Source organism: Sprattus sprattus, assembly GCF_963457725.1.
Source record: "Sprattus sprattus genome assembly, chromosome: 10".
Lineage (NCBI taxonomy): Eukaryota > Metazoa > Chordata > Actinopteri > Clupeiformes > Clupeidae > Sprattus > Sprattus sprattus.
Window position 1 is genome coordinate 9641798 of NC_137908.1, and position 27952 is coordinate 9669749.

General features: G+C 41.6%; 1 protein-coding gene across 1 annotated transcript; it reads right to left on the reverse strand.

The window, feature by feature from the left end:
- Positions 1-1747: 1747 nt before the first annotated feature.
- On the reverse strand, positions 1748-27952 carry angpt4 (angiopoietin 4; the record flags this gene model as incomplete). Its single annotated transcript, XM_080846785.1, has 9 exons — positions 1748-1908; positions 3257-3387; positions 3584-3750; positions 4348-4449; positions 5100-5212; positions 6859-7106; positions 11282-11403; positions 12880-13035; positions 27593-27952. 9 exons carry the CDS (start codon positions 27950-27952, stop codon positions 1748-1750), a joined length of 1560 nt encoding a protein of 519 aa, XP_080702911.1.

Below are 27952 nucleotides of genomic sequence, written 5' to 3' on the forward strand. Positions count from 1 at the left end.
CTTACCGAGGGGCTCGTAATTGACGATTTCACACATTTACTAGGACAAGTACTTTTGAGATCAAATAGATACTGGCAGTAGACATATAAAGGGTGATAGACATTTGAACTGAAATCTGATACTACAATAAACATTTTACTGAGATGGGGAATGTGTTGTGTTTGTGTACCAGAACATTTGAGATTTGAGATTTTTTTTCAACAACAGAAGGAGTTGTGTTTTTCTTGGCCTTGAGAGAAGAATTTGCTGGATGTCGAGTGAGGAGTGGATTGTTATTGAGTCATGGACTGATGTGCCTACAAGGCTCTTAAATAAATCATAACTAGATGTTCATAAATATACAAAATTGTCTGCCAAAAACTGTTTAAAGGAAAGTGACTTTTAATTCTGTTTAACTGGTAGCCGTTATAAGAATGTCATGGAAAAAGTACAAATTGTGTCTAAATACGTGAGTAAACAACAGGTGTAGTTCTGTCTGTGGGTCTCTGCATACTGATAGTGAGTATATTGTGTATATCGGTGGTGTTTCTTAAAGGGTCAGTATCTAAAAAGCAGGCCTTTATTACAGCAATTTCCTTTCGCAATCATATTGAGGAAATGCATACATGAACAAAGGCACAAAGACAGAGTGACACAAGGCAACAGTTGTGTATAACAGTGGCATTCTGTGTCTATGTATAATTTGGCTACAAACTCTCTCAACTCCAACTACACACTTGGTACAGCTAGAGTGAAAGGACATTTTTATACCTCTTAAAGTGCGTTTTCCCAAAAGGTAAGATAATGTTTGAGGAAACAAATAATGCTTGAGCAAAGATAATGAAGAGCCTCCATAACATTTGATGGTTGGTGTGGAGAATGATAATCCTTCATACCAGTGAAGTCAAACCTTTTTTCCAAGGAGTACAAAATGTCACACAAAGAGTCTTTGTCTCTCTCCTTCTGTCTCTGTTGTCAAGCCTTTTCACTCTTGCCCACATTTAAGCATACATTAACCCTAACGTCCTGCAATCCAGTTTAAGTTGAAGTAGAAAACTAGGTCTGCTCTTGACAAGTAATAATAAAACATATAAAAATAGATGTTAACAAAGAGTTAAAGGGATTTTTTTTTAGTTCATCACATTTCGTTCACTCTACACATCTCAAGTGCAGTTCTAGTGGATTCCAGGAAATCAACTCTGTCCTCTCTGGGTTCTCTCCCCCTGTCTCTTGAGCAGCACACTGATATTCATCTCCAGCGGTCCCTGTGGCCTGTGAGGGGCTCTGCCGCATTTCCCCCTCACATTCATTTGACACTGTCTTGACAACGATGACTGCTGACAGCACTGAGGCAATGACAGAAGGATGGAGAGCTGTCAAGGCAATCTGTTGACACGGCGGGGCACATGGTGTGAGCACTGATGAGGCCGGTGGGGGGGGGGGAATTGGGATGGCGATGTGGTGGTGGGATCGGGGCTGTCGATGGGTAGATTGGCCTGGCTTGTCTGGGTGTTGGGAGGTAGCCAGAGGATGAAGCCTTTGTCAGTCTTCGGCTCGACCACTGTCTCCAGCTCTAGTTACAGCAAATCAGCTCCAAGCATTCAGCGACTGATTGATTGTTTAAGATTTAAGACGCTGATTTACAAATGTTTGCTTCGGGGCTCGTCACGCTTGTAGGAGAATCCTGTGAAAATGTTCCAGGGGGTGGAGGGCCAGCGAGGGGGGGCACCCCCCGCCCTCCCGCCTGCCTCCTCTGTGGGAGTCCCGCTCAGAAGTTGTATGGTCGGATCATCATGGCCGTGGAGCGCAGGGAGTAGCTGGGCCCTCGAAAGTGGTGCCACTTGATGCCGTTGAGCTTTCGGATGTTGTGGCCGACAGCGTAGTAGATGCCGTTGAGGTTGGAGAAGCCGCAGGCGTCGAACCACCAGCCTGCGGAGCGAGGGGAAAGAGCAGTGAAGGTGTAAGTGTTATGTCTGTCAGCGAAGAAAAACCTGGAGGAGCAATTACAGTGAAAGCCTACACCTCCAAGTGGCACGTCTGACACTTCGCTCAGACAGCTCATCCTGTTTTTACACCAGGATTGGAACAGATTTTCTATTCCCCCCCGTGTAGTGTCTGTGTTTTGAAAAGGTACTGCAGAGCAAAAAGGTACCGGTTTAATGTCAAAGCAAACTGAAAATCTTAGGAACCAGGTTTTCAATCTCTGCATGTGCAGAGAGACACTGCAGATTGAAGTCTGATTAATTCAATATCACCTCACTCAACGTGTTTAGCTTGGACGAGACGTGTCAAGTGGTTCCTCCCATAAGTGGTTTGATTATGAATTGCAGTGCAAACAACAGGGGATCTTAAAGGCTTCCAGCTGGGCTGGGGCAATTAACTCAAACAACATTCAAAATCAATCAAGAAACACAGTATTAAAAAGCTATTTGTCTTAGAGTTCATGCAATGTGCAGGATCTCCCTGCCTGCTATGATTGATAGGGGCACGGTGCGAATATAGCAAACTTTGAAATCAAATAGGTTTTAAAGAGTTTGGTGCGCTCTTCAATTCTGGGCCTTGAGTCAAAAGTCATTGATTTAAAATAGGGGTGTCATGACATACCAGTATTGACGATAACCGTGATATTTAAAACATTTAAATATTGATATCATGAAAATAATACACATATAATAATATTGAAAATCATCCAGTGCCAGTTACTATCTTTACTTTTGCATTTGTACAGCACACCTCACTACATTTTGAGTGTAATTAATTTGCCAAAGAAAAAAAAGACCATTCACACAATAAGCAAAGGTAAAGATGAATTTGACTGATAACATTATTGTTACTATTGTGTTCAAATTTGTTATAGATATTCCGATAATATGGTTATCGTGAATTGTTGGTGGTGAAAATCTGATAGCCCCAATTTGAAGGACCAATGCAGGAAGAGGAGCAGCGAAGTTGATAAGAGGAATTGCAACACATCTTTCATTCATCATAAAGTTTATTCAGTTAGACCGGGCTAACAGGGGTAGCTGTCTGTCATGAATCTAAGGAATTCCCAAAATATGTTCCTTGTTATAGAAGGTAGGAGAAAGAAACTGAGATGGACATTATAAATGATACTGTGCCACTGCAGAATGTAAAAGTCCCAATGGTCCAACAAATTCTGCAGGCTTAATTTGAGGCACTACATGATGATACATGATATTATATGATATGAGATATTATGTTATGTTATAATATATAATATTATATATAAACCTGCATAAAGAAATTCCATACATACCGCCCGTGAGCATGAGTGCACACTTGCAGAGGCAGTTGTCGTTGTCTTTGTCTCGGGTGCTGAAGGCAGTGCCATGGGACACCAGGCTGCTCTGCTGCCCTGCAGAGCCACTGTAGCCTCTCAGAAACAGTCTGTGCGAGATAGGGAGTGTCAGAAATCAACGACTAGTTTGTCAACACTGTCAAAGGCTGGCAGCAGTAATGCTCCAGTACAGTAGTTGTTTGTGCAGATTTGAATAATAAACAGATCCATTTCAATGGATGTTAGTTCATTGGTTGCCACCACAAACTACAAAAGACATGTAACTAAAACACTATGTAGAAGCACCTGTACTGTTGTTTTTCGCTGGCCAGCTGGAACCGGTCATAAAGAGCATAATGTGCGTGTCCCTCCCAGTCCTTCAGTTCCACTCGGAGAGAATACTGTGTCTGGCTGGTCATCTGGTGCATGGCTTCGTTGCCCAGCCAGTGTTCCAGAGCTGGGTCACCAAAACCCTGAGAAAGAAATTGGTTGCCATGGCAACTTTCATTTTATGCGGCTTTAGGCTTTCATTTTGTGTGACACAAAACACAATTCTTTTTTTTTTAATTCACCTCTTTATTTTTATAAATGAAATTGTCTAAGAGAGCCTTGTTTGTGGCACTCTAACATTTAAAAATAAATAAATATATAAACAAACATGAAGTGTTTATTTTCCACAGCTTCTCAAATAGAGAACTGGATCTCAAAAGCTTTCTGGAAAAAAAATGAACCTCCATTGGGGATGTAGCCAAGCTGTCAGACACGGTTGCTCTCTCCGTGTCTCATTCTACAGTTGATGATTTGTGAGCTTATGTCATCTGAATCTACCCACTCTCTTCATCCAAACTTCCACTGAAGAAGTAGGAAAACATCTGCTAATTTGTCTTCTCTAAGTGCTTTTTGAGTTATTCCACAGACCAAATGGAGGCCTTAAGTCTTTGATTATAGGATAGGAAAACTGTTACTGCCATACATAAAGTGCAGATGTGGAAACAAGATAAGCTGTGCTTCGACAGATCGTTATCACTGTGCAAAGGGTACTTGTTGAGCAGTCAGGGGGGAATAGTTACCATTTTATAGTCTTCCCACCCTCTCTGGAAATCAGTGCTACCGTCGCTCCGGCGCTGAATCAAGGTCCATCCTCCGCCACTTGTCTCCATATCACAGAACACCTTCAAAAGAAATGTAAACAAACAAGATTAAGGCTTAAGGTTCACATGTAATGAATGTTCAATTCAATATTCCATCAACGCTGTCAGCGGTGCAGATGGGATTTTTGTACTGGGGGGGACGCTAACATCGCCTAATCAGCTGTGCAGAGTTATTAACAGATGATAGTCACCTTGCGTAGGGAGAGTGGTGGGGACGGATCAGGTTCACTATGAATCTAGGGGGGGACATGTCCCCCCCCCCCCCGTCCCCAGTGCTATCTGCGCCCCTGAACACTGTTGCTAGAAGTTAGTAAAGACATTAGGTCCGTGGCACAGTGTGTGCACACAGTGAGTGTGAGAATCATAATTCCATTCAGTTCTACTGAAAAAGGGTCCCAGATGGGCGGCTGGCAAGGTTTGTAAATAGATCAGCATGAACATTATTAGATTTTGCAATTATTGAGCAGAATTCCTACATGCAGGAAAACTTCAAAAACCAATTAAATGATCAAAGACTGCATGGAAAGTGAGTACAAATATGATTTACTGTTGGTTCTATGTAGATAAAAGGCATTTTAGTCTGACTTAAATACATTTAACATCTCACCCATTGATTCGACATCAACCTGCAGGGAAAACAGTGAAAAACAAATGAACTTTATAACTTTTACCTTGGTTGGTGCTGACATGTTGCCAATGTAAACGTAATAGACACCGCTGATGTTGTGGCCTGCATTAAGGGCCTGTGAACAGTCTTGAAACTTCTGCTCTTTCAGTTTTGACCCTGACCACAAACACACACATCCCAAATACTTTAGCCACGTTTAACAATTTCATCCAGGAATGGTACCAATATATCAGAGGATATGGAAAACGTGGAGTAGAATTGCAAACTGCAATGCACATTATCCTTCAGGCCTCAAAGCGTATATAAAAGCACACACTGAATGGAAGTCTGTGGATAAGATGGAGTGACATTTCAGTGGTAAACATGAGAAAAACTGTCAATGTAGCTACATTTGAATAAATACATTTTTTTTGGGGTACATTACAATTTAGTAGTAAATTACATGTAAGAAGTAAATCACATTTGATCTTTTTGCACAGGGCCGCCATTTGAACAATATCATTCCTGAACTCTGTGCAAAATAAGTCTGCAGCAGTTTGATGTGCATTTTCAGTCTTTAAGTTATCCATGCATTACACACATATCTGAGAGCAAACCACTTCTGCCCAGTAATATGGAAAATGTCACATTTACTGCTGAACAGAATTTACTTTGGTCGGGGATTGGACATTCTTATCTGAGTGTGTGGCTCTTACACATGTGAAGTTAATCCAAGACTCAAATAGTGCCAAAGAAATCACTGGGAAGACTGTTGCCATAGTCCTTCATTTTACTCCGTCTCTAAACATCTTGGATGAAATGACCAAAGGATACTTTTCCCTAAAAAAGCTGTCTTAGAATTAGAAGTAGACCAGTGCCAATTTCCAAAGCAAACTGAACACAAAGTGCTTCATGGATATTTAATCATATTTTACTTCTACTTACATACTTACGTCCTAATTTACATACTTATGAAAGTAACTAATCAAAATGATTTCTCTCTGGATTTCCTTACCTCATTTTTTAGAAAATCTTTCAATTGGCCCTGTGATTACATATGATATATAGCCAGCAACCTGGGCTCCCTAATAACGATTGCAGCACTCATAAACAAACATGTATTTACTTAGCTTTAATTAAGTATAATGAATAATATAAGAATGAATCACTTATACCAGATACATCGCTCATACTAGATACATCGCTCATACCAGAAACATCACTCATACTAGATACATCACTCATACCAGATACATCAATCATACTAGATACATCGCTCATACCAGAAACATCACTCATACTAGATACATCACTCATACTAGATACATCACTCATACCAGATACATCGCTCAGACATTACTCATACTAGATACATCCCTCATACTAGATACATCACTCATACTAGATACATCACTCATAACAGATATATCACTCATACATTACTCATACCAGATACATCACTTATACCAGATACATCACTCATACTAGATACATCACTCATACTCGATACATCACTCATACCAGATACATCACTTATACCAGATACATCACTTATACCAGATACATCACTTATACCAGATATATCACTCATACCAGATCCATCACTCATACCAGATACATCACTTATACCAGATATATCACTCATACCAGATACATCACTCATACTAGATACATCACTCATACCAGATACATCACTCATACCAGATACATCACTCATAACAGATACATCACTCATACTAGATACATCACTCATACCAGATACATCACTCATAACAGATACATCACTCATAACAGTGTTAGTGGTTAAAAGAACACATGGTCACCTGGACGGTGGCTAGCGGAGCCCCCCGACACGAGGCCGATGAGAGTGTGCACAGAGGTCATGAGCTGCTGCTGCTGCCTCTGCAGGGCTGAGTTGTTTGAGCTGGCGGCCCGCAGCTGCCTCTCCAGGGCCTCGATGGCCTCCATCTGCCTTCGCACCACCTCCTGGAGACGCTGCTTCCCCTCCCGCATGTCCTCCAGCTCCGTCCGCTGCTGTGACTCCAGAACGTGCACCTTATTCTCCAGCCGGCTGATGAACAAATCAAACGGGTGATCATGAAGCATGTGCATATACTGCATCTTAGTAACCTGAAACGGTATAGAAGTAGGCCGTGAGGCAGCGGTGCAGATGGGATTTTTGAACTGGGGGGGGGGACACTAACATCGCCTAATCAGCTGTGCAGAGTTATTAACTGATGATTGTCGCCTTACGTAGGGAGAGTGGTGGGGACGGATCGGGCTCACTATGGGCCTGATTTACTAACAGGATTGCGCCCATTTTCTGGCGTAAAATAGCGGTCGTAACGAAAAACGGTATTTACTAAGCTGGCGCAGCGCATATTAACGCTTTGAGGGTGTGTACCTGCAAACAGGTGGGATGGTTCGGAAACGTGGGTGGTAACGTAGGCGTGTAGCGCTATTTAATGGGAGGAGTGCGCCTAATGATGAACTGCGTGGTATTTACTAAACTGCCCGGCGAGCGCACATCTCTGATTTGCAGGCTAATTCTCCGCCTCATAAAAGCACGTCTTAACCAAGCGCATTTCCACTGAGTCTGAAAACGTTGATATGGCAGCAGCAAGGCGAAGACATAGACAGAGACAGCGAACAGAAATATTTGTTTCAACTCGTATAATTCATATATTCATATATATGAAATTAAACTTTCCGAACGTAATTGGAGAAATTGATCGCACCCACATGCAAACAGTCCCACCTTCAATCCGCGAACACGTTTACCGAAACAGAAAGCACACATATTCAATGAATGTCCAGGTCATATGTGATGCCAACATGACCATTACTTACGTGGAAGTGGTCTGTCCATGACAGTTTTATCTTTCGGAATAGTGCCATTTATCCATGATTGAGCAACGGTGATTTTGGAGAGGCCTGTCTACTTGGTAAATGTATTTGTTGCAGTGGGGATATATGGTAGTGAACCCATGTCCCTTGTAGAACGTATTAATCTCGCCATGTACACATATACAGCCGCGGAAAAAATTAAGAGACCACTTCAAAATTATCAGTTTCTCTGGTTTTACTATTTATTGGTATGTGTTAAAGTAAAATGTACATTTTAGTTTTATTCTATAACCTACTGGCAACATTCCTACCAAATTTCAAATAAAAATATTGTCATTTAGATCATTTATTTGCAGAAAAATGACAATTGGTCAAAATAGCTAAATTGATGCAGTGTCTTCAGATCTCGAATAATGCAAAGAAAACAAGCTCATATTCATTTTTAAACTACACAATACTAATGCTTACACTTAGGAAGAGTTCAGAAATCAATATTTGGTGGAATAACCTTGATTTAAAATCACAACTTTCATGTGTCTTGGCATGCTCTCCACCAGTCTTTCACATTGCCGTTGGGTGACTTTATGCTACTCCTGGCACAAGAATTCAAGCAGCTCGGCTTCTTTTCATGGCTTGTGACCATCCATCTTCCTCTTGATCACATTTCAGAGGTTTTTGATGGGATTCAGGTCTCGAAATTGGGCTGGCCATGACAGGGTCCTGATCTGGTGGTACTCCATCCACACCTTTACTGGCCTGGCTGTGTGGCATGGAGCATTGCCCTGCTGGAAAAAACACTTCTCAGAGTTAGGGAACATTGTCAGAGCAAAAGGAAGCAAGTTTTTCTTCCGGGACAACGTTGTACTTTGCCTGGCTGAGGTTTGTAAAAGACCATAAGGATTGAAAAAGCGGACTGGAGGTTCTTCTAAGTTGGTCTTCTCTGATGAGTCCGATTTCACAGTAGGTGCAAGACTCTCTGGCTTGTAGGCCTCTCCAGGTCTCCGTCTAACCATCAGACGACCATGTGTTGGGCAAAGCTGAAAATTGGACTCATCAGAGAAGACGAACTAGAAGACCCTCCAGTCCGCTTTTTTCAATCCTTATGGTCTTTTACAAACCTCAGCCAGGCAAAGTACAACGTTGTCCCGGAAGAAAAACTTGCTTCCTTTAGCTCTGACAATGTTCCCCAACTCTGAGAAGTGTTTTTTCCAGCAGGGCAATGCTCCATGCCACACAGCCAGGCCAGTAAAGGTGTGGATGGAGTACCACCAGATCAGGACCCTGTCATGGCCAGCCCAATTTCGAGACCTGAATCCCATCAAAAACCTCTGAAATGTGATCAAGAGGAAGATGGATGGTCACAAGCCATGAAAAGAAGCCGAGCTGCTTGAATTCTTGCGCCAGGAGTAGCATAAAGTCACCCAACGGCAATGTGAAAAACTGGTGGAGAGCATGCCAAGACACATGAAAGTTGTGATTTTAAATCAAGGTTTTTCCACCAAATATTGATTTCTGAACTCTTCCTAAGTGTAAGCATTAGTATTGTGTAGTTTAAAAATGAATATGAGCTTGTTTTCTTTGCATTATTCGAGATCTGAAGACACTGCATCTTTTTTGCTATTTTGACCAATTGTCATTTTTCTGCAAATAAATGATCTAAATGACAATATTTTTATTTGAAATTTGGTAGGAATGTTGCCAGTAGGTTATAGAATAAAACAAAAATGTACATTTTACTTTAACACATACCAATAAATAGTAAAACCAGAGAAACTGATAATTTTGAAGTGGTCTCTTAATTTTTTCCGCGGCTGTATATTGTTATAATAGACAGTTTATGCATTAATGCCACCAATAGCATATTATTTATAATCGTGTTCTTTTAAACATCTCGCTGTAGATGATGGCGGGCAAAACAACAATATAACCCATTGAATCAGGTTCAGTGATTGAGCGAACGTGAACCAATATATCTATCTCGCTATCTATTCGCTATCTATTCGCTGAACCTTAGTTTTTTCTTCCTCGAATCTCCATGGTGGCAGTAACTTGCTGGCAAGTTCTCCAGTCTTTTAACGGTGCGCTAAATAATGATTGCCCAGCGCGTATCTGGCTTGATAAATATCACGGAAAATGCGGGGAATCACCGTGCGTTAATGTGCGCCTGGGAAAGATGCGTTCGCAAATCAATCTTAGTAAATCAGGCTCTTTAAAGGGCGGAGTAAGCACAGTTTGCCCAGCGCAGATCTGGCTTGATAAATACCAAGTAAAATGCGCAAAAACACAGTGCGTTAATTTGCGAACGCAGATTAAGAAGCGCTCGCATATTAGTAAATCAGGCCCTATGTATCTGCGCCCCCGCCGTGAGGTACAGAAATTGAAAGTGTGAATATTTGCGTAAAAACTGAATGAAATTCATGACTTGGATCAAGAGACAATTTCAATGTCATACACATACAGTATGTGGCTACTAAATTTGGGGTGTAGGTACATGAAACTGAAAACTGAATGGTGACTGTATTGTTTTGGGATATGTATGGTAATGCATGTGTAAATGCAGAAAGACACCAGTATAATTTACCACATTAATTAAAGATGATGACAAGCATCATGTGGTGCAATAAGGCATTTACTTTCTCTTAATTTTCAATGTAACGGGCATATTCATTTCCTCCCCACTATTTCAACAAATATACTCAACCACGGAGACTGCTAGTCTGGGCCTATATAGTCTGCTTATCAGCCTTCATTGTAACCCAGCAAAATGGCCTTTGTAGTTGGAAGTTCTACAGAAGTTAAAGTTCAGGGTGGCTGATCAGGGAACATTTCTGGGAGCATGGGAATAGTGTGGACTGACGACTTTCACTGCTCCCTGGATTTCTGCTGTTGATTGCGCACTAAATGCAAGTGCACTTGAAATGGTGATGAAGGACTAAGAGTGCTTGAATCCCCAATGGAGCTGCTTTTCGAGGTGATGCAGTGGCCCATTATATGTGTCTATGAGACCTCATGTAGACTGCAGTGTAACCAAAACAAGAGCACAAAACAAGTCTCAGCTGTGGACCAAACCTTTGCAAAACATAAATTACATCAGTCTATCTGTTTAATCTAGAGAAAACTAACTCAATTTTTTATGGGAAATCTACAAGTTGTGCTTCACAGTGGAGAATATGGACTTGCCCATTTTGTGCTGCAGTTATGTTATTTAGCATTACAAACAAACAATTACAGGAACAATTATTTCCCACAACAGAGGCTCCCTCCAAGTGGGTGCTATCCAAATTCTTCAGATGTCATAGCACAGTGATTTATTATTTAGCTTTTTCCAACCAAATAATAGGCTGTAAACGTTTATTTTCCCTTTCAATGTATGTGAAATAAGGATAATTATTCTGGTACCTGTTTTTGGCCTGAAGTTTATTAATCTCTGAAGTCTGCATCAAAAGCTCCTTCTCAAGTTTGTTTGTAGACAATGAGTTTTCCAATAACTGAATTTCAATTCGAGATGTCTGATTCAAGACCTACAGAGATTTGAAGACAAGAAGATCAAAATAGTGACATGGCACTGAACATATATTTCATTCCAGTGCATTCATGAAGGTTTGTGGATTCAAATGGATATGTGGATATGAAAATTTATGCTCAGATTAATTGGCCAATGTTCAAGAAACCAGAAAATGCAATTACGGATGATTTTGGTCAGCACATTTCACATTACATGTTTTAAATATGTCACTTTAAAAGCACTTCTCGTTTCAGTTTTGTCATTTGCTTCAGTAGAGCTACACCAAACATGCTGTCAACACTTTTTATAATATATATAATATATATATACATACATACACACATATATACATGTTTAATTTTGTGGAAATGTGATGATCAAATTCACGGCTCCAATCCATCCTGGGGTGCGTTTCCCTGTCATGGTGTCCCTTACCAGTTGTATGATGACTCAAAAGGCATGCCTTACTTGTTGTTTGTTTGTTTGTTTGTTTGTTTCCCAAACCATCTCTTAAGAGTTCCTCAAAGAGAAACCTTCCTATACAGTATCTACCTTAAGAGGCTGAATTCACCTTTTTGGAATCAATAACTGTCATTCATGTAGGTTTGAACATGTGTGAGATGTGTATGATAGGCATGAGTCAGATTGGAGTGCAGGTGATCATTATTACAAAGATCAACAAGGAATTCTAGAGATATTACAGAAGGTATACAATAGGTAAAGATGCTCTGCGAAACACCTTGAAACATTAAAGGCACAATATGCAACAATTATGCTTCAGGATTAGGGTTAGGATAAGCAGTTTAACCTTAAAATAACAGCTTAAAAAAAATTGGGGCGCTACAATGACTTTTAATATGGAGAATTGCGTCCGTGCCAATGGCATAGCAGGGTCGATAGGCATATAACTGCCTTCTGTAGTTTTGCCTGCCGATGCCCACCGACCTGACTTTGATTACCTTCTGCCGATCTAGTAAGTAGCTTATTTGCCGTCTTGCTTAGTCTTGTGTTGCACATGATTGATGTTTGACTGTGTAAGGACAGTCGTAGAGTAATTAGTTTGTCATAATGTCAAAGTCAGCACATTTCAAGAGATTTCGTTAGTTTTAGCTGCTAGCATACCTTTAGCGAATAGCTATTAATCCTTAATGCACCTTTAAGGTTCATGTTAATGTGTATCTTATGGATGACGTATGGTAGCGTTAAGAAGGGTTTAGGAAACGCGCCACTGGTTTGAATCAAGACTGTGGTGGTGAACATGGGTGATGAAATTGACCATAAAATCAACTATAATAGCAATTTTCAACAGTGTCTCTCTAGTCTAATCTAGTGTGTGTGGCAGAATGTGAATAATTGTCAGGGTTAACTGTTATATTCTTGGATGGGGAAACAGTCTTATATTACTCTATACCTGGCTTGTAAACTTTTCAATGCAAATATAAACATATGCATAGTGGATTAAAGCAACACACATAATTTCAGTCGAAATTACCTTTGCCTCTACAACATTCAGCTTCAGAGTTTGCTCTGCAGTCTTGGTCAGCAAATTGGTTCCGATTTCCAACATCGTTGCCGTTTGGTTATGGACAGCATCTGCATTGATCTGTACGTTATCTGTTTTGATGTTGTCCTGAATATAATTTTCTAGCTGGTGATAAGAAGAAAAGAAAAATTTGAGGAATTACTCAATGTGATGAAAAATGTGGAACGTGTGTGTGTGTGATACATGCAAGTCAGCATTCAAATGTTTATCAAAGCCTGATGGTTTTTCAGTGTTCCTGAGAGATGTCTGTTACTTGTAATCTGGGCACATCAACCACTCTCTGTCCATCTGGTATTTATCTACAGTATATTTAAAATGACCTTCTTAATGTTTTGCATTTACATAAATACATTCATATTGAGGTTGCACTGGCAAATGTCAAATTCTGCCTTGCTTTTTTGAGCCTCATGAACTTGTACATGGTTCCCTCATGTTGTGTTGAGGAAGAATGAGGTGGAGAGTGATGTCCCCATCACAGAGTCTGGGTCACCTGTGGCCTATAAGTAAGAGAGGCGGGCTTGGGACTTAAAGGTTCTCAGCGTTTCTCCCCCTCCCTCAACATCCACGACTGAAGTGCACTTGAGTAAGGCACCGCACCCCCCAACCTCGGCTGGCTAGTGCTCCGGGTGTGTGTGTGCTCACTGCTCACTGAGGGGTTAAATGCAGAGGTCAAATTCCTGTGTGTGTAAATATACTGCCCAATAAAGTAATTCTAAAACCCTTTGTCAGTTGTTCCTTTTGAAATCACTTCATTACAAAATATACTCATCCCAATTAGTGTAGGTGCTCATTGGCGGCTGCAGCTGACTGATTTAAGAGAAAGAAACTTCCGCCATTCATGAGCGTTTCTCTAGCTTTGGATGGAGAGATGTCACAGGGCTGCGCTCTAGTATACAAAGCATGGGGGTTGGTACAATTTCAGCTTCAGCTCCACAACTTTAAACTCAGAAAGCTGCTTTTTCAGCAACATCACCTTGCTGATATGTAAATTTCTTTGACGGGTCCGGGCAGAAAATTGCTTCAGCATTTTTTCAGATATGTCGACATGATTGAAATCATTTGTTTGTTATTACACATGAGCTTGTTCCTTTCCTGAGTGACCTTCTGTCCTTGGGAATCAATCTGGTGTCAGCCAAGGTGCAACGCAGTGACCCGGCAGCTCCTTGTGTACTCTATATTCGGCGAAAGTAAATATGCCATCCTCGGGATATGAAAACACAGAGAGGGGACTAGCAGCAGATAAATTTATCACAATTGAAATAAACAGAACACTCCTGGGGGACTTCTGCCCTCCTGATGTGGTTAGTAGAAAGTTAGAGCAACATTCATCTGAAGTAGAGCGCACGGATTAGCTTTACCGTGCCTCCAGATGTTATTCAAATCCAATAGCATTAGCGCTCTGTACGGAGCACTGTTCAAAGTATTTTCCCCCATGTCATAGAATTGTCAAGCTGGCTGATGGTTGGCTTGTAAAAATGAATAATCACAAACAAGACACAACAAAAAAAAAAAAAGGTTGGCTCCCTCCAGCCATTGTACGCCTTGACCAGTTAATTGACCCTAGCTTCCTGCCTTTAGATTAAAATTACACAAGACATGCCCATATTAAGAGCTAAGGCAGACTAAAAGGCCTGCTCCAGTGCTCCTAACTTAAAACAGATGTCTTGTTTCAGTGTGATCGCTGTGCCCCTGACAGGACGGGATATGGAGAATGAGGAATAGTGTAAATCGGACATGTGTGTGACACGTTTAATGAGGCAGCTCTTCATGAGTCAACTCCGCGGCCAATACCTGAGAGATTAGGTGCATGGGGGTCACACTTAAGTCTTGTCACCTGGTCTTTATGTGGTGTTTCCAAACAGTCCATCACGGAGGAAGTGAAGTACAGTGCATTTTAAAACGCTGTCATTCAAGTAGATGTCTCTGTTAGAAACAGCCACTCCCACCTATCTGTTAGGCCAGCTTCGTCCAGGTCAACCTTTCTACGCTGCTTTGAACCAAACAATCTTGTACCTCTCCCAAGCCCCTGAGCCAGTCCAGTGTAACTGTTTGTGCTGAAAAAGCTTTAATCCCATCTCCACTGTCTCCAAAGACAGTTCTGGACATGCATGAGGTGGCTTATGGGCTCAGGTCAACACTGATTCCTACTTGGTACGTGGGATTCTTGTGTTAAATCTATGCAGCTACACAGACTAACTCATTTCCTAATAATTACTAAGTGTTCCTAAATCACTCTGTAATCAGAGGGGAAACACTGTGACATTACAAACCTTGGGCTGATTAAAGTTTGAAGTATGTGCAAGCCCTGTACGTTTGGTCACGTCTGTTATGCATCACGGTGCTGAGGTAAAGGTTTAGCCACTGCACGGAAACGATTAACAGCAGTTAGGATATTGATCAGCCCAAGAGGTGTGTACATGCAGCACAGCAAGGCCAGCAATTTTCCTCTTGATAAAAAAAAACTACTTTTTTGGTATAACTTTCGCAGAGATAAGGCTGTGTGCACTGGCACAGGACAAACAATCACAAAAGTTGATCTTTTGTTTTTCTTCTGATTAATTGAAACCAGTCAGTCAGCTCTGATTATATCAAACAATACTTCTACTGTGCACCAAGTATTTCTACCCGCTTGGACCTTTTTGCTTGCAATGACTGGTGGAAAAAGCATGTTTACAGTCACTGGGTGTTTCATAGAAGACGTGCTGCAAGTGCAATGAAGAATTGTAAGGACGGGGCGAATAGGGATGCTTTAGAGGTAAAATAAGGTACAGCTTTTCTTGAAAATATTATTCTGAAATGCACACTGATTTGTAACATAAACTTTGTTTATTCACCAGTCAATCCATGCAAAGACATCTTCAACAACTCCCACTGAAATGACAGATTATTTTCAACTCTGTGGCTTTAAGTTTCCTTTTCTCTATACATTTCTCCAATTAATTTCAGTCAAAATGAATGGCAATACTTTACTTTGAGATCTCCCTTGGTGAGAACAGGAAGAATGTTTGGCTTCAGGTCAATATTTGGTTGAGAAAGTCAGGAATTCACTGGAAACAAACGAATGTGTCGATCAAACTGCACAAACTGCAATATGTGCAATGTTTCAGGAGACCTTGTAATACGTTTCACGTAGTGACCTTTATTTTTTTTAATTTTCCTACCTGGGAAATCTAATATCACTGCTCATTACCATTGCTGAACTTGGCTCACATAACTTTGGGGTGACTGAAAATGGTTTCAGCACCATATATTACAACAATCACATCAAATTAACCATGCAGGGTGGATGACTTGTAATTGAGAAATGATTTCCTCTGTTTGGGTGGTGCAGGATGCAGAGGGAGTATTTGTTTTATTACCTTCTGCACTTCAAACACGGAATTGTGGATCTGGCAGAACTGGACGAGATCTTGGAGTCAAATTCTCAGCAAAATGATTGAGGTTTTTACAGCAGCTTCTACTGGGTTTTTGCCTCTGCAAATGCAGTCTGCTTGTCTTAGTGTCACATGCACAGCTGTGCATTTTGCGGGTGATATACAACCTTCTGTTGACACAAACAATGAGTGTCAAGTGGGGAGTCACGGGTCTTGCTTCAGTATGGTGTTGCACAACTTACATTTAAAATCATAGTTTGGCTCAAACGTATTGCAATGCCACAAGTGTTTACCCATGAGAGATGTTCCTCCTTCAAATATTACTCAAAATTGGAAGTGATAAAAAATGTCTCTATAAATATTATAGTTATTTGTGCACAGCTGTTTATAAAATGGTGCGTGTGTTCGCAAGGCAGCATACTTTTTACAGTGACTCACATTGTTGAGAGAGTTTCCTTTTGGCTCAAATCACTCAATGAAATGCTTACTTTGAGGACTGCTTCATCCTTTGTGCAAAAAAAGGCATGTCTAAATTTACTTAGGTGTGGGAGTGGGAACTATGATAAGTGGGCAGGCAATTTAATTTTAGCCTTGGGTGTGAGAGGCTATTTGAACACAGTTGGAGCCCCCCGCCCGATAGAAAACTGGCCAAACATTGATCTGCAATGCAGGGAGAGTCAGTAGAGGTCCTATAGCTCAGAGGACTGTGAACACAAATGTTCCGCCTGAGTCCCCCAGTGAGCTGTGTATACAAGCATCTGCACATTGTTCTTTTTTCCTGTTTCTTTACCTTCAATTAAATAATTACTTCCACTGTATGTTGTACGTCTTCCACCGAATGAGACTCTTAGTACTTTTCCCCGGAGTCCGGGGGAGGGTCAGAGAGGTTGCCAAACCCCCCGCGATTGAGCCGCAACAAACATCTCACTCACCCAGGCCTAAATCAGAACCAGATGGGCAAAGTCAACAACGGGCACTGTCGACAAGCTAAAGGTCTCGTTTTATGTCCCTTCTCAGGCTAGTGTATTTATTTGTTCACTTGCCTTCCCTTGTGCTCGCTATTTCTCTGACTCGTGTCAAAAGACCAACGCAATAATGCATCAGTCCTACACATGCTTGTCTCAGCTGCCGTTTGGAGCAGCCAAGGCCCTGCACCACTGGCCTGAGACCCTTTTTTTTGGTTGATTTTTGGGGTAAAAGGCTATGTACAATTTCTTCTGAATTAAAAATCAATAGTGCATTTCATCACAACAGTGATGGTGATGGTTGGGTGAGAAAGGCCTAGTTTATCCTGGCACTGTGCCATTACACTGCGAGGCTTAGTCATAGTCGGGTGCCCACAGTAGAGCAAAGGAGGGGTGGGTGCTATGCACGACATGCATAGGTACACTGCTTTCAGCTGTAACCCTTCCAAAAACAACACAAAAATTAGTTTTGTTTTAGTTTTGTTTTCCAGCAGGACCATACCTTGACAAACTCCAGATTGATCTGCCTGTAGTCATACATTCTGCTCGATAAATGCAACTCAACTCTTACCAAGATTAGCATGGGCAGCCATGTAAATCCTTAACAAATCTCTATTTGTGGTCAACCCTTGCCTAATGGACTATGTAGAGCTGTTTCAGATGAGCATGCTCAGTGCCCCGAGAACATCTTCCCACAGTAGCGGAGTGATCAATGCGTTCCCATAAATAACGACACAAGCACTCATCAGGGAAAAGCACACTCAGCCGCCCACAAAGACCCGTCCCGCCAATTAAAACCAGTGATGGGTGCTCTATGTGAGGGCTACCTGTTGTGTCCATGCCCACTGGCCCTTTGCTTGGGCAGGAAGAGAGAGAGACAGACGGATACAGAGAGAGAGAGAGAGAGAGAGAGAGAGAGAGAGAGAAAGAGAGAGAGAGCGAGAGAGAGAGAGAGAGACAGATACAGAGAGAGAGAGAGAGAGAGAGAGAGACAGAGAGAGAGAGAGGTTAGGTTGTTAGGGGCAATAAAAAGGGAATGTTGAGCCCCGTCATGGCTAAGGAACCTGGCGAGGCGCCAGAGGGTAAAAAGGGGACCCTGGGGAATCTTTTTTTTCTGTGTGTGCACAGCCTGGATCTTCTCCAGCTCACACAGAGCCACATACTCCACCAATCTCTCCCTCCCCACGCCTTGAAATCTCCACATGTTCCAGTGCCAGCTCTCCTTCCATCTGCTCACTCTATTGCCATGGCTACAGAGAGCTCCGGCACTTTGCAAACCAGTACAGATAACAGCTAACTTTTTTCTTCTAAACATGATAAAAGAAGCAGATCTATAGGACTCATTTCAATGATAACCCGAGACCATTTGTATAAAAGAAAAACTCATTCTTATGAAAAAGAGATACATCACTCTTGACTTCTGTGTGATCGTATTCCTCAGCTCCATGTGACGCAAGCTGATAGGTTATAACTAGATGATACATCTTGGATGAGGAGCTATCCCATTGAAACCATATGGTTGCAGCTGGTGGCAGTATCAGCCTGATACATTAATTTCGCGGACATGTTGTGGAAAGGTCCCTGGTGCGCGCTCGACTGGAAGTAGTCTTGTTCCTCGGAGCAGAATTCGTTAATGAGCCAAGGGCTGCTGTGGTCTTTGGAGCGTCCGCCAGCACTGTGATTATGAAGGTTATTCAGACTAAATTGCCGTTGCTGATGGCTTTATCATCTGCAAACTCCCTCTGTGTTGGGCTGCCTTCAAAGATCGCTCAACAGGACATATGGGAGGACATAAAAAACAAATACAAAATCCAGAGCATAACCCTTTACTGACATAATGCATTCTGTTATTCTGTCAAATGAGACCCATACTATAGCATGGCCTGAGAGTATGGGCACCATGGAAACTAATATCAGTAAAAAGTAATGTATCACACTCAATACAGTAAGTTAAGCTGTTTTTGACAGTTTGTGGATTGTTTATAGTTGACAGTCTGACAGTTTATAGTTGTTTTGGCAAATAGCTACCTCCAAGTCAGTGTTTTGCTTTTCTGTAGCTGTTGCCATTAATTATGTTGATATTGAAACGCAAGTAGTTTTTATTTAATCTCACTCTATTGATGATTTAAGGTTAAAAATGTGTTTATGGTTATTCATAATAAATCTCAATGACAAATGTTAGTTTGATGTACGTATACATGGAGAATGTGTCGGGTAACTCACTAGTAAACTATTGCTTCCTGGTTCACGGGGTCCAACAAACTACCCCCTTTACATTCCTCTATTTTGTTGTGCCAAATGATCACATGAACACCCAGTAGATTTCTATAGTGTCACTGTTAACTTTGAGTGATTTATATTCCAACTCAAATATCTTCAGCATGCCTGTTTCATGACTGATGGTCATGTCATATAGTTAGGAATTACTTTAGTTAATTTAGTTTGATAAACAGCACTGTATTTCAGAGGAGTTGCACAGATTTAAGGTCAGTAAGACACGTCACTATACTGTGCTGTGAGTGGAGAACACCACGCCATTTTGTAAAAACGCAGTGCAACGCATTGTAGTTTTCTGTCTGGGTTGCAAAACAATAGATGTGTGTAAGCTGAAGCTATGCTGTTCATTCTCAACTATCTTGAACTATTGCGGAAACCCACAAAGATGGCATATACCAAAGTCAGAGGAGCCATTGGTGCAAATTAGTGTTGGTTTGTTTTTTATTCTGATTGGCAGAATAACAGTTTATCTGGGTGCCTTTCTGGATGTTTTTAGTTAAAGTTCATGATGTCTCATGCTTTGTCATGGCCTTTCCATGATTGCCTTCCCATAGTATGGTGTATGTACCATCAGAAGACTAGCCATGCCTCTGCCATGTGTTATCTTATCCACTTACTTTGCACTGTAGTAGACTACATACAGGGAGAGCATAGATGTATTTGGGATGCTGACATTACTGCCAAAACTATGCTTATAACAGTTGATAATAATTTGGTCAACCTTTCTGAACCTTTCTGAACAATGACCAATGTGACTTCTTAAAGCAGCACAATGGATCAATAGCTATTCGCTAACGGTATGCTAGCAGCTAAAACTAACGAAATCTCTTAAATTGTGCTGACTTTGACATTATGACAAACTAGTTACTCAACGACTGTCCTTACATAATCAAACATCAAGCAAGTGCAACACAAGACAAAGCAAGACGGCAAATAAGCTACTTACTAGTTCGGCAGAAAGTAAACAAGTCGGGCTGCCACAGGCAAAACTACAGAACGAAGTTATATGCCTATGGACCCTGGTATGGCAATGGCATGGAGGCGACTCTCCATATTAAAAGTCATTGTAGCGCCCCAATTTTATTTAAGCTTTTATTTTAAGGTTAAACTGCTTATCCTAACCCTAATCCTGAAGTATAATTGTTACATTGTGTTACTTTAACAAGAAGGCATTTCTAAAACAGATATGTGGATACTTTAAAGAGCACAGCCAGAAGAAATCAGTCTGAGGATACTGGGGACATCACTAGATGCAGGATCATGAGACACTCAATCAGCTTTTCCTGAAAACCCTTGAAGGAGAGCATATACTGTATGTTCGAATGAAAACCAAAGAGAAGCTTTTGTTCTTAACTTTTCATAATTGCATCGAGGTGAAGGTTGAAGACCATACTTGATTGAGCCAGATTCCTACATTAATTACCATTATCAAAGTTACAATACAGCTGGAAGTAAACCATGTTTACTTTGCAATTCAAATCTCACGGCGACCAATCTCTGGTTGACTGCTGACCCAGCGCAGAGGGAAAGTGCAGATGTAGAACGAGGGCTAAGATTCCTCTCCCAAGCAAAGATAAACAAACAACCCCTGGCTAACGGACACTGCTGGGGATAATCCCGCGCAGGGACAGGGTGGAAGACAGACTACCGAGCTCAAAGCTCAAAGTGAGGCCTTCATTGCGTGCATGTTCAGATGAAGGAGCCTAGTGTGGGGAATGCACTGGTTCTCCCTTAACAAGGGGCGCAGATAGCACTGGGGACGGGGGGGGACATGTCCCACCCAGATTCATAGTGACCCCGATCTGTCCCCACCACTCTCCATACGTAATCATCATCAGTTAATAACTGCATAGCTGATTAGGCGTCCCCCCCAGATTAAAAATCCCATCTGCACCGCTTCCCTTAACAAACCGTTCCAGTGGTTCCTTAGACAGAAAACAGAGTAACAGCACCTTCTGCATGGACAGTGCTTTTTCTCAGTGTTTGTAATTGAAAGAGAAGGATGCATTCTTGGCTTGAAAAGATCAGATGAACTGAATTTTGTGGTTGGAAAAAGTGTGATGTTCTCATATTTTGTTCTTCTTTATATTTAACATCGCTTTGCAGGCAGTGCTAACCTAGGGCAAGGTTATAGTGAGTTTCATTTATAGTGTATACTGGCAAGTGAGTTGTTTCCCTTACACAGGTTTCTCCAATTCTTGGACTTTGTTGGCAGCAATTACTCCAATATGTTCATCAGTAAAAGTCAGTGGTCCATGGAATATTGGCTACAATAAAGATAGAGTCGAGTCTACAGGGATTCTTCACAATGTTCTTCATCGTTTAATACACTCATCATCCAGACATAAAACCCTGTAAGGTAACTTAAAACTGTGTTTCCCATGTCCATCAATGGGACCAAACATGGAAATGGAGAGTGTTTTGCATAATGATTTTCACTGATTATCATGTTCATCTGCGATTTTATCAAATGCTAAGAAAAAAAAATCTAAATCCTGGTAAAATAATGTCACTGGTAAATGTTATTCAAGATCAAATGGCCTTTGGTAAGATAGCATCATTATTAGTTTGCCATATTTTAGTTAATCTCAACAGTCTATTTATTAGGTGTTCTTATTCAGACCATGTGTTGCGGGGTCTAATGTGACAAAGGTATATAGTCCGGTCGACAGCCTGTTCAGTATATCACAAGCACTGCTTCCACTGACAGGGCTTAACTCCCTCCTAGTACCTGCCCCAAACTTGGCACTGGCACATCTCACCTCACTGTTTTCTGTATGTATCTGCCCTAATACTTTGAGCTCTGTCTTTGAAAAATGATGGATTGGTTAAAAATATTATGCTAATCGTCCACAGCTGAATTTACAGTAGATTCAATTATCTCAGAAGTGTCTCAAGATGTATAGGTCTACAGGTTAGTTATACCCCCTTTACTCAGTTATTTGTTTGTGTATTTACTTACTCTGCTGCTTGCTTACACTTATAATATATAATATAGTACATAGTGCTAAGTACATCAATGCCAATCGCTATCTTTGCTGATCTTCACTCCAAAATGATTCAGGGGATATTTGTATCCTCTTTATCCTCTAAACTGTGGAAGTCGATGTGTGCTGTATGTTTTTATTCCCTGAAACATGCAGTCCTTGATGAAATGTGTGAACAAGTTTGTACGATTGAAATTCAACGCAGTCTGTGTGTGTGTGTGTGCTAGTCTTTGCACTGGTGGAATTGTCTATTACTCCGGTGAGTGCAATAATGAACGCTTATTAAACTTCGAAGAGAGGGTGGAGTCAACAGATGATGTTTGCATGATATATGATTTCCGTCTTAAAACAGTGCTCTCAATATTCGCAGCCTTGTAAAAACAGCCATTTGAATTGAATCAATATCATGCTTTATTGCATGGATCTAATGTGCCGTTAGAGCGTTTGGCAGATTTTTCCAGAAAGCAATATTCCCTGGACCTCCCCAGTTGTTATCAACTTTGTCGATTCACATTAGTAGAGGTAGATGCAGTCATGTGTTACTGCGTTAACTGCCCATGACATTTCATTTGCAAGTAGGAGAAATGATGGAAATGTATTATTGGAAAATTAGCCAACCCGCAAGGGTATCCACTGAATGCAGTCTGTTAGGACAGAGTGAACATTAAAAAACTGTAGACAAGTCCTCCTCTCAGCTCCTCAACACTAACCTGTTAGAGAGGCCGGAAAATACAGCATGCTTGTGAATTTAAGTACAGCTACTGTGCAAATTGCCTCAATTCACTTGGGGGTAAACTTGCTGTTGATCAGATCCTGATATGCATCTCTGACCAATCATGGAATGTGCGCGTCTCCATCAAAGGCTTGCAGCAGTGTTTGAACTTTGGCCCGCCTATCTCGAACTGGCTATAATCTGGCAAACATAAAGGAGAGAGCAGGACTTGTAGCAACAAGACTGACCTCAAACAGCTGTTATTCCTTACAGAGAACGATCTCCGATCTGTAGGCAAACCTTCTCTCTGCTCTTCGTGTCATTCATACGTAAGGACCCAAGTGGTCCTCTCCGCCCAAGGCATGTTCGTATAACTCATAACCCCAAATTCAAGGACATTTCCATTAGCTCCACCATAAGTTGAAAGCTCTGTCAGTGATAAAGGCCATGCATTCCAAACCGGAACCACGTAACATTTCCATACCACATTTCAAGCCACGCTATCTTAAGCATTATTTACATTAGGGTCCTGAAGAATTACTGAGACAGACTCCAGATTACATGCTTGATTAAGCACTAATCTATAGGGCATCAGATCATATTTTCATGTCTGGCTGCCCTAGAATACACTTGCTCTGTGTACAGTAATTTGGATACAATACAGAAATATGATTTACTCATAAAATTCCGCACATGGTCACTTTTTGTGGAAAATGACAGTCGCTTGTTGACTGTATTGTAATTATCAGCATTGTGGTCACACTAGTCTGGTAGATGCAAACATGAATGTCACACATTGTGTGAGACGACTGTGGGGTTAGCACTGGCAAAAACACAGAATGAATAATATAGTCTGATGACAAACCAGACTGCGCGTAAACACAGACTGACCGCTCAGTAAATATGATCTTATCAAAACTGGGAATTGTTTTGTTTTAAGGCTGCATTGCTTCGGGGGGCTGAATTAGGTCAGTGCATTACCTTCAGTTAATAGTTGTTAGTCCATTTTTTGTACAATCCCTTTATTTGTACAGCCTTATTTTTGTTTAGCTGCAGCTTTGACTTTTAAGAGCAAGTCTATTCAGAGGCCGAGACAAAGGGGCTTCTCAATTAAAGGTAATATCAGGGAGCAGAGGAACATTCTTATCTGTATGTGGGAGGCGGCCACTGATAGCTCACTCTAATGTTGACTGATGTCAGTGGAGGCGACAAGTCAGGGTCTGCGGCCCCTGTCAGTATCACGGTCTTTGGCTTTTCAGAAACACTTCCTCAAGAATGATAAACACGAGTGAAATGTTTATTTAACAAACTGAAGCCTGATCCACTGATCTGGGCCAGTTCAGAATACTGAGGATCCATCAGCCCCCTGAGCACAACCTTAATCCAGGCCAGGGTCCTGCTGTGACACTGCCTTGCCTTCAGAATGAGAGCCTCAAAAGTTCAAAAAGGAGAGTTGAAAACCCTTTTTTCCCCCTCATCGTTATTATTCTTTTTGAATCATGTCTTTTACCCGGCCTTGTGAGCATTCCGTGAATAATTCCATCCTCTCCTTTCAGATGTCCTCCTGATCTTCTTTTATGTCTTTCTTCTCAACTGATTTTTTGTGCACTTGAACAGGGTGGCAAGCATCCACTTTGGTTGTGGTCCCAAACTGTGCTTTTCCCCTCAGCCAACAGTGGCTTCAGGTCCTGTGCCTCTCCTACCCTCACTTAGACTCACTGTTTCTCAAGATCACTTCTCCAACATACTTCTGCTCTCCCAGAAGGTTCGACTATTTATTTTGAGCTCTGGACCAGCATTCTTGACAGCAGTATGTGGCTGGCTGCGTTGATGGAGTTTTTGATGTGTTTCCCTGTAAAGATTGTTTGACTGATAAACGTGTAATCCGTCAGGGTTATTGCAGAGTTTGAGGGAAGCCCATTATGAGTGCCTTTACGAGGTCATAAAAGACACTGCAAAGGCACCCAGTTCCCTGTAAAGTCCACTGCCTTCAGCCCTGTGATTCCCAGGATCCCCGATACCAATTCCCCAGAAATCCCCAAAGATAAATGAAATGAGCAATAACCTGGAGACAGAATCCATTAACAGGGACTTCAGGGACTATTTAGTGCAGTGTTGCATTAGGAGGAACACCCCATATTAAAACAATCTGTTCAGCGGGGATTGGTATTTTGCCTTTACTTTTACAGAGCAATTATTAGACAAACAACCACTCAAAAAGTCTGAATTCCCAATTATTTGTGTTTTTATTGCGCATCTGTAGCTCACTGATAATGAGTGCTGATTGCTCCTGCCTTTAGCCATTATTACGCTTATATTTAAGCAATTGTGGGTCTTCTAATGATTAATGCCGAGCTTGGTCAGCAATGGCATGTTAATTTGTATGACCGGTGCTGGCTGAATGAGACACATACTAAAACCCACAAGTTAGACCAATTGTTATCAGAGGGTTTTCAGAATGTTGCCATAACAGTGCACAAATCCCTCTGACTCCCATCTCAGTGATGTCATTAGCATATTGACAATGATAGATCCATACACATATAAAATACTTTTATATGTATATAGTTTTATATGCGGTATTTAAGGACGTACATTTACACTTTTATGTCAAATATTTTAGAAGAAGAACAATCTATCGAGCCAGTGAGTGATTTGGAAACAGAACGTTTTCGCTCAGATAGCCTGGGACTCTGCCCCATCTCCATGGGACCACATAACTGTAAATTCTTTCATCTCTCAACATGGAAGAGTACTCCATACGTATACGAAAATAAGCAAAAAGTTCATGTGGCTTCTTATGCATTTCTCTCTCTCTTTTTCCCTCTCTCTCTCTCTCTCTCTCTCTCTCTCTCTCTCTCTCTCTTTTGTTCAGTGCTGAAGGAGTAAAAAGGCTGATCTACATTCTATGCAGCATGTGGTTTCAACTGCATATCAGGTTAAGAGCCCTCTAACACTTCAAAGAGAGAGCCCACTGCATCCTTGCCAGACAATGGCTTCATTTAGACCCAGCCATTTGGCATTAAACTAAACAGCTTCCCCCGTTAAGTGCTTCTTTAGTGCTTGTGTTTCTAGGCCTGTGGTTGGAGGATGTTTTCAGTGGATTTTACCAAAAAAGCCAAAACCAGAACACTGCATCATCCAGGTTTGGAGAGGCCTCAGTTTTAGGTTTCTGTCCAGTCAAATAAAGAGATGAGATTTTTGAAATACCAAAAACAACCCCTGTCCTGCGGACCAGAACACAAACGCTTAACAAGATTACCGTTGTCAAAATCTGGATCTCTGTTCCTAGAATGCTCCACTATCTCTGTTTGACCCCTGTGAATGCGGCGCAGAGGGTCAGTCTCCTCCTTCCTGTTGAGGTGTGGCATTCCTGAGCTCTGTACTTGACCTGCTGCTTTTCTCAACGTGGGTGGCGTGCACACATGTGTGCTCACACACACACACACACACACACACACACACACACACACACACACACACACACACACACACACACACACACACACACACACACACACACACACACACACACACACATACAAACCCACACACACACAAACACACACACACACACACACACACACACACACACACACACACACACACAGACAAACACACACACACATTCACACAAACACACACACACACACACACACACACACACACACACACACACACACACACACAAACACACACACACATTCACACAAGGATGAACTCACATCCATGCACACGCGTATCCACACAAACACGCTCACAGCAACTTAAAAACTGACTAGTTGCTTCAATCAAAGATGTTCAGAACAGCACAGTCAAAATAAAATGTCATTAAAATTATACATCCAGTCCTGATACCTCATTATAAAATGATAATGCATCTTTTGGGACTAAATACCAGTTTAATGTTGTAGTTTTTGGCATAATTATTTGACCTTTTTGAATGGTGTCAAGAGCAATGGAGAGGTCATTAACGACTAACAGCCTTGCGAAATTGTATTGAATCCTTTGGCAATTTCTTCTATCTCTCTATAAAAAAGAATATGTAACATAACAAATCTTTCACATAGACTGTTATGACAGTTCACCGACCATTTAAGTGTCTATTCCCCATCAACATTTAGCACGTGTTGGTCCTAGTTGTGCATGAAGTATTTACAACTGCTGGTAACAAGTTCATGCTCCTGATGTTGAGTGCAGTGAAAGTGGAGAATGCTGTACGCGCTAGCAATCTGAGTAAACATCAGCAGACGATTATATCAACAGCACCCAAACAGGCCACCCACACACTTCACAGCATTAGTGTTTTCATAATATCACGGCCTAATGAACGAGTCCGAGTCTTACCTTTTGCAGCCACTGCGTGTTGTTGACCATGGCCATCTCCAGGTGCTGCAGCTTTTGGCCGGACCAGTCGCTCTCCGCCGGTGGAGCGTCCCTCTGCACCACATTCATGCCGCCATATTGGTCCGGGTTACCCTGGCAGCCCTCCACCTCTGGCAGGATGAAGGTGTAGCTGCACTGGCCCTGCTGGACACGATGGAGTTTACGCCGCCTCTCTCCACCACCACCACCACCACCACCACCACGCCTGTGACTTCCACCTCCTCCTCCGCCTCCTCCGCCTCCTCCTCCTCCAGCTGCCATCACCACTCCGGCGACCACTGTCACCACCACCAGCCCCCACTCGAGCAGCACCAGTCTCAT